The following is an 8,467-nucleotide window of genomic DNA, read 5'->3' as shown; positions in this document are numbered from 1 at the left end:
CAGTCCCCCAGGGCACAGCGAAGGCAGGCCTCACCTGCAGAAGACTTTCAAAAATGAAGCTGTGCACTAGGTTAGAGGAGTTTGAGTGATACTGGGCACATTAAAAGCCAATTAAGGTCTATACAGCTGGGTTCCCATGTACTTACCACCTTGCAAGCTTCTCTTTTTGACGAGCAAGTCCATTTACCAACCTACGCAACAACAGTAGTCTTGTAAAGTGTACATGTAACAAGTCACAAGTTGTTCCATTTATTTGAGTAAATATCTTGTAAATAAAATCATCAGTAAACATTACAAAATTAAATACATTAAAAAAAGCTTGCCAGTATACATAAAATTCACAAACATGTACTTCTTTTGAAAAATAAAATATGTTCAAAGCACCCTTGGTATAAAATGCCTGACTAGTGTCACCTACCAGCATATGGTAGCTTATTGAACATCTCAGGACATTTTCCAGGAGGGAGCAGGGATCTCTTCTGTTCTTGCTTTTACAAGTAAAAGCGCCCAAGCTAAGAATTGTCCCCACTTCTCCGGGCAGAGCCATAAACAAAGGGTATAATATTCTTTGCCTACCTTAATAGGACAGGAATCTGCGTATGATTAAGCCACATCACTAAATGCAAGATAGTGCTTGTAATTCATTTTGGTAGCACTGCCTTTCCTCCACTGTGAAGCAGCTTTTAAACGGTGATGGACCTTTCTCTAGATATCACTGCAGGCCCTTATTCAGCATAGGTTAACACAGTTCCAGGACACCATGAGGTGGAGAGAAAATGAACTGGCAAAGCATCAAAGTCAATCAAATAAGTCTACAAATTAAGCCCTTAAAATTCCCAATTCTCATACACTGCAGTCTAAACAAGGAGAGATGATGAAATTTTTCACTGGGCTGCTTTAAGGGTATTTAAAAAAATGGCAGCACTCATTTTAGTAATCTAAACTGGTAACTTCTGGTAGCAAATTTGCTATAACCACCATTTAAATAATTTACTGTAACAAACTTTTCCTTCCATCCATGTGAAACAGTATTCACAACCCACTTCATAATTTATGTACAGACAAGCACAAGAAACTTGACATCCATGAGTTAAATGTACAACCAACTTAAAAAACATTATCCAACTAGTTGTAAGAAGTCTCCTAGCTCTGTAAATTTACAAGCTCTTCTGGTTCACCACGTAGGTTTGCTGCCTCTCATCACTACCTCTTGGATTCTTCACTTGCTTCAATAATCCTCAAGTGAAAGTTGAGCAGCATCCAAATTGTTGATATTCTTGATAAAAAAATTAACACTTAAAAAAGAACCTTTAAAACACACAAAAGAAATCCCTTGAGTCAAAACTGAATGAAATCAAAAAAGTTGTGGAGAAAGACAACTATTTTAATAAAGGTCTTGTATTCAAAGTCCCCTTTCCCTTGCCATGTCTTTTACAGATTGCTACTACTTCAAGATATTTATATACTCTTCTTTTGAGGGGGACTGAGTTTCCTCATTCCTCTTATCCGAGTTAGCAGCTCTTTGATAAATTCCTAGGAAAAAAGATTAGAAAACATGAGTAATTTTTATGATCCCATAATACCATGATCTTCAGTTAAAAAAAAAAATCAAAGCAAACTATACAGTTTTATTTAAGCTTTTACTGCTAAGCTGGAATTTCTCTGGCCTGATCTCCAGGAACCTTATATGCATACTCTCATCACACAGTGGAGATGTGAACAACTAGCTTTCCCTCTGCATCAGTGTTTGGGCTCAGTTGCCAGCCATCTTTCAGGCTTTTACTACACAGGGCCATCTACCAGCCGTTGAATCAAGCAAAATCTATGGCTGGATACAATGCAAATGCTCAAAGCAGACTTTCACAGGTTAAGCCTGCACAGAAATCAGCACTCCTGCTGAAAGAGGTGTTTCTCTCACCACGCTCCATGCCGGCACTAGCATTTTTGTTGGCTGCATACTCAGCTGGAACAGAAAGCTGATCTGGCTAAGAACTCAGCTGTTTTTCCTCTTGCCCTGCTACTTTCCAAGCTGGCTCAGCTCTCCAACCAGGCTCACCACTCAGCCCCACAGCAACACTCATACCAGCCTGAGGCAAGGCAGGAACAAGGAGCCAGAGGTAGCCCCGCTGGCTCATTCTGGGTGAAACTGGTTGTGGAGCTCACAGAATGACACTATTCTGAAAAGAAAAATATATATATTAATGGACCAGGTCTTTATTCACAGTGATGTTTTCCCCAGTTTCGGCAGATTTTCTCTTTTTAAACTGTGGGAGAACAGAAGCTTACAGAGGTGCACCATTATCTGAAACTGTTTTGGTACACAATTTCTTACTATTGCAAATGCATTAAAAACTAAATCACCCCCTTAATGTCACATTAGGATAGTAATGTTTTCCCACAGTACTATGTATACACCTACAAAAAGGTTCTTATCATGAAATCATTTAGCTATAAACATGGAATGTAATTATGTATTTAGACAGGTGGATGTGCAAGGACAAAAAGCATGACTTCCTAGCTGAATGCTTGAGGCTAAAAATTCCAGTGAACAAGGCCACCACCTAAATGACAACAGAGTACCTTTCCAAAAAGTCACACTGAAGCATATATTACCCAGGTGCTTCACTGTGCATAAGGAAAGTCTCTGTAAATGTGTATTTTAACTTAAGATCACTTTTTTTTTCTGGTGGGACCACCATCCTGGCAGGAATCACCCCAACAGGGCAATCTCCTTTCCTGACAGTTTACGCCCAGCTGTACTGCACTGCACCTACTGTTGCACCATGGTACTGCTGCACCCACACTAGGTGCGGCTTCAACTAACAGCAGCAAAGGCAGAGCAGCACACCCAGCAGTGGGGGCTACAAATGCTCACCGAGAACCTTCAATATTCTGGCCTCCACTCCTGAACTAACGAGATCCAGGCCAGTACAAGAATACATCTATGCACATCAATATCATGCTTCCTATCCAGATAGACAGATACCCTAAAGAGATGATCGGAAGAGCAGATTTGTTACAACCCCAAATCCTCCCCCCTCCATCCTTCAGAAGCTGTCTTTCTCCACACAGGCACAAGCCACTGCAACAATATCCATTCCAAACTTGTCAGAGTACAGTACTTGTCCATTCGGAGGTCAGAAACGGAGGGAGACAGGTGTACCTAAAGATTCACAGCTTTCAATGCACTACGCATTGCTTCAGTGTTCTCCTTTGTAAAGACCTGCTACATAATGCAAAACTAGTGCGGCATGGTACTGTTTGAAACAGAAATAAACTTTAGAATTTTTTACCAGCCGAAGCCATGCAGAAATAAACTCTCTAAAGAGAGTTTAAAATATTTTTACTTGAGATTAATGCAGTTAGTATTGTCTTTCAGCAGCTCCTTCCATAAAAAGCTATACTCCCATGCCAAAACATCAGATTAGGACAGCTTTGGGAAGGAACAGGCTGAAGTTCAGTTCTTCACTTTGGATGACTATTAGTTGTCTGCTAAAGCCACAAATACTCTGCACCACCTTCACCCACCGTCAAGGCAGCGACAAGACACTGCAACCGGAAACTGTCAACTGCTTCACAGAAGGTGAAAGAAGAGCGTTACAGGAGGGGACATCTGCAGAGTGGACAGGGAAATCTACGGGCATCATTCTGACTGTACCCATTTGGGATATCCCTGTCTGGAAGGCACTTCTGCCATTTCTCTGTTCATTTTCTCCCACAACTCACAATAATTCAGAGCAAGTTTCACTTGGTTATGAAACCCTGTCAGGCGTTACTTGCTTTTCAGTACAACATCACAGCAAGTACCACAAGCATCTTTTGCAAAACAAGGTAATTGCTTGAAGTTTTCAATATTAATACCACCTAGAAACTTCCTAGTGCTGCCAAAATAAACCAAACTGTAGGGGCAACTCCCCAAACAGATCTGAGGCAACTGAGGCTATTCTTCAGGAAGGGGAAGGGAGCTGTATCCACCTGAAGAATTTTTCAATTATATACATTACTATATTTCAGTATAATAATTGAAAATGCTTTACACCTCAGGAACTATTTTTCTTGAAATGAGGGTCTGCAGTACCAAACCGTAAAACCCAACAATAGCATTTTGTGTGTGGCAGACATTTCACATAAAGCAGTAGTGCTGTTGTGCACATTCCATGGGTGTGCAAACCAGAGCTGGTTCAGTACATTTCTGATTTAAGTATCACTTTGCATCTAAGGCTTGCATGGAGCCAGCTGTCATTAACACAGTTGCACTCTGGTGCTTGTGCCGTTATTGTTTTGCAGCTCCTCGTCAACAAAAGGCAGCGTTGTAGAAAAGATGCACATTCTCCCCTCTTCGAGGCAGGAAAGCAGACTACACAGCATTTCAATGAGCCCTCACTTTATAACTAACCTACTCAGCTTTATGATATACAGTAATACCCCTTTGTTTTCTTTAAACATCACTCAAAAATTGCAGTTTTATTCCTTGTGGATATTTGAGTCAAGGCTTAACAGAAGGCTTAATATGGATATCTATCTCAATCTCATACACAAAAATCATTTTACACTAAGCATTTTCTTGAGATCCCATCTAGGAGATATGCTGAACTTTAGCATCATGCATTTGAAAACTGATCATGTACCGATCTATGTTAAAAGTAGTTCTGTAACACAGGTTGGATTATCTACTTATATATACTTATATAATACTTACTTAACTCAGAGCTGGAAAACATTTAACAATAACTCAGCTAAAGATTCAATAACTTATTAATTATTCCTTAGAGAGCTACAGCCAGAAATAAACAGGTCACATCTACTTATAATAGAAGAAAAATCTCATACCAGCACTTTGGGCCTTGGTAAACAAAAAAAAAAGTAAAAAATTATACAAACTCAGCTGAAATTCTTTCTACAGATCTTCTGCAAGGAGACCACTTTTAAATATAGTTTTGTTACAAGTATTGAGAGTCCTGTTAATTTGCAATACAAAATCATTGTTTCTAGGAGACATCTTTCTAATTCTAAAGACAAATTTAAATGAGACACAGAGACTAAATCTATACTTCATTTGAACTCCTCCATATTTATCCTTAGGCATTTGTCTTCTCCCTTCTCTAACACTTTCCCTTGAATCAAAGGCATTCAGTTCAAGCAAAAACATTCACATAATGCAGAATAGAAGAAAAAGACGACAAACAAAAGTGAAATGATAATTCAGGAAAGCAGAGGAAATCACCTCTCTGCTTTGGAGGTGTGATTCATTGTTTTAATGAGGTCATTTGGCAGACAATGAATTCCAGGCTTTCTATTCAAGTCTTCCAATTAATTCTGGAGACTAATTAGACTCTGCCTCTCCAGATTTCTCTCACACAAACAGTATAGGTGTAATAGAACTAGTTCTTAAACCAAAATGTATGGTTTCTAGTCCTCCTGCTTCACTAGACCGTGGAATGAATCCTAAACCAGCTTTCCTCCACAGCTTTACCTCCCTGCAGCCAAGTCAAAAATTAAGATTTCCTTGACTGTTTGCCCAAGGCTGTTTCTTAAAGAGAGACTGATTGGTTGGATGTAAAAAGTAAAGTCAGCCTGAAGAGCAATCCCCACAGCTACTTGGGGAAGAAACTACACAATATCTCAGAAATGCCATCTGAATAGGTCAAAAAAACAAAGGATAAAAAAATAAGAGGGAACCCTACTGGCAAACACCTTCCCTTCCCCACATGCTCAAACCTGAGGCCAGTTGTATGGGAAGAAGGGAACTGATGAGGCACAGATGCTTTGTGAGAAGGGGCCCAGAAGCTGCCTTCTATTTAGCAAGCACTGGGGCAGCATCCCTGTAGCCTCACTGAACAATTCCATCAGCACAGCCTCTCTGGTGAGGCCATGGCACCATCCATGCCCAGAGGAGGACAATACGCAGCAATTCAGCTTCGCATTGAGCCCTGTACAAAGCATTGACTAAACACCATGAAGCTTAGCTATGGTCAAGACATGCAGTCCAGTTATTCACTAATTCAGCAGCATGTAAACAAATACAGCTTATTCTTGTCAAATCACCATTCACTCCTCTATTCTTACAATATCGCTATGGGTATTTGTAACTCGTTTTCACAAGTACTTGCTGAAACAAAAACATGCAAGCTTAATTCCCTCCAACACTGTGGTACAATGTAGGGCAGATCTCAGCAGGCATATAAACAGTTTTAGTTCACTGAATTCAGAACGGTCAAACGGATTAACGAGAAACCACATTTTTCTAGATATGCCTCTGTCTTCACTGCTTTACAATATGCATGTTTCTTAACTATTTTTCCCCTCTACAAAATGTCCTATTTGATTCCAAGTACTATGGCCTAATAATTTACCACCCATCAGCTGAGCTACAAGTAAATGTCTGTGAGCTTCTAGGCTCCCCCAGATGTAAGGCAGTACACTGCACTGAGGCTGTAGGACACATCTTTAGTTACTATTGCTTCCAATGGGTATCCTACATATTGCTACCTTGCAGTTATAAACAAATAGTAACATGAATCTGAAAGAATTCATAACATAGCAGGACCAAAAAAACAAGATCCTTCAAAATTTTACAATTTCTACTCCAGAAGGGTTGAACCTTCTGTTCATGTCTGCATACTGAGTACATAGATTATGTGAAGACATACTCACAACAGTTTTTAGTTTAAAAAAAACCCACAGTGCTTGGACCACTCTAAAAAGCTGCATCACAAGCCTGTCATTTGCTCCAACTAGGAATTAAACTTGGAGAAACATATAGTTAAGCAAACACATCTCCACCTTTCTCAAAATCAAGCGTTAAAGGCTGCTGAAATAGTCTAGCCACTGAAGTAACCGAGTAGTCAGTGACTTAAATTTCTGCCCAAACTCTCCAGAGAATACGCACAGCAATTTAACATAGTTTGCCTGGAAACCATATTGAAAATTGTTATTAAATTTCCCAGTAAAAAAAAACCAAACTTTCTTTTATGATGCAACTTCATCTCCTTTTTCTCCCATTTTGTACTGAGTGAAAAATTATACTAACAGGATGGTCTGGATAGATTTAATCCTGCCTGAGAGAGAGAGAGATCTCCAGCCCACTCACCTGAAGCTTTGTATATTTCTTCAAGAAAAGAAAGCAGCAAAGAAATCCCGAACCTAATTTATCCAGGTCTCTTCAAAGATTAGCTATCTGCAGATACTCTGTAGCTCAACCGTATCCTTCAGAGTCAGTAAACAGAAATTGCCCACTCATTGGATTTCTCTCCTATAGTAGTTTGAGAGTCTCCTTGTCACTTCTCCTGTCATCACTTTGGCAGTCCCACCAGTGGAAGCTCTAATTCACATCAGCCACAAATATTTCAGATTTTCTCCAAAACCCAGTCTAAATGTGTGGTCTTACTGCTACGAATAGCAGAGATACAGTAACACAGATTCAGCCAGCCTCCTTCAAAGTGTGTGTCTTGACGAAACCTCCTTGATTTCATGCCCACTGCAGTTTTCCTATTCTAAATAAGAGTCTACTGTCAAGTATCAAAACCCTATCACCCAGATTACAGATTATGTTTAAATTTCTTTGTTACATTCACTGCTAATATAAGACTCAAAATTCCCTGTGACCTATATTAAGGTTCTCCATCACATAGAGAGAACCAAGACAGCAACTTGACAAAGGTCTGGGTGGGATTTTCCACAGGCGACACATGGCACAGAGTGAAGCACTGGCTGCTCTGGCACACGGGTGATGCAGGAGAATGCTGCTGGTCCCTGCTCCTTTTCAGTCGCAAAAGTTCAGATCCAAGATTTGGTTATGGCATTGATCTCGCAGAGAGCATACCCTTTTTTATTGTGCAGTCCTAAAAATGAAGTGCTGTTCTCTCACGTCAAGCTTTGTCTTCCATCAAGAGATGTACCCCTTTTGAAGTAGGTATGATAGCAACATGAGAGAAGAGGAAGCAGAGAAAGTGTAAACCATCTGAAGACTACTTCCAGCCCTGTTTGATTTTGCACAGTGGGAAGACCATTATCATATGTTAAAGCCCTGTCCACATTTGAGATGTCAAAGCCTATGTCTTGAGTCTGGCAGCTATTCAACTTCTCTTCAACAAGTGTAACTTAACTACATGGAGCAAGGAGATTGTGGCTCAAGTAAAAGGATATGAAGTATAAATACAAGTCACATATTGCGGTGATTAAAAACCAATAAAAACATATACTTTACAGTTTTCTAGTTAGGAAATGTATCTCTTGGCCACTGTGTTTTTATATTGGGTTGGGTTTTTTTAATTATTATGTTTGTAGAAACAGCCAAGTTGGCAAATTGTGCCTAGAAACTCTTTTTAGTTTCTGGAACACTTTACAAAACTAAACTTTTAATGAGTGAATGACACAGTCACATTGCATATGCATCTTGATTAGCAGATCAACATTTTAATTTAAGGATCATTAATGTAAACTTAAATAGCACCTAAAATCATACTGA

At 39.6% G+C, this 8,467-nt stretch overlaps 1 protein-coding gene across 1 annotated transcript in view; it reads right to left on the bottom strand.

The window, feature by feature from the left end:
- Positions 1–220: 220 nt before the first annotated feature.
- The window catches only part of PPP1R14C (protein phosphatase 1 regulatory inhibitor subunit 14C), a 54,070-nt gene continuing 45,823 nt past the window's right edge, over positions 221–8,467 (bottom strand). Inside the window, exon 4 of the mRNA XM_075446401.1 lies at positions 221–1,533. Within this exon, the coding sequence (XP_075302516.1) occupies positions 1,459–1,533 (75 nt within the window). The 3' untranslated portion in view covers positions 221–1,458. The remainder of the gene's footprint in view (positions 1,534–8,467) is intronic.

The sequence above is a fragment of the Opisthocomus hoazin genome, chromosome 2 (assembly GCF_030867145.1).
Source record: "Opisthocomus hoazin isolate bOpiHoa1 chromosome 2, bOpiHoa1.hap1, whole genome shotgun sequence".
Classification (NCBI taxonomy): domain Eukaryota; kingdom Metazoa; phylum Chordata; class Aves; order Opisthocomiformes; family Opisthocomidae; genus Opisthocomus; species Opisthocomus hoazin.
This window is presented reverse-complemented; position numbering and strand designations above follow the sequence as displayed.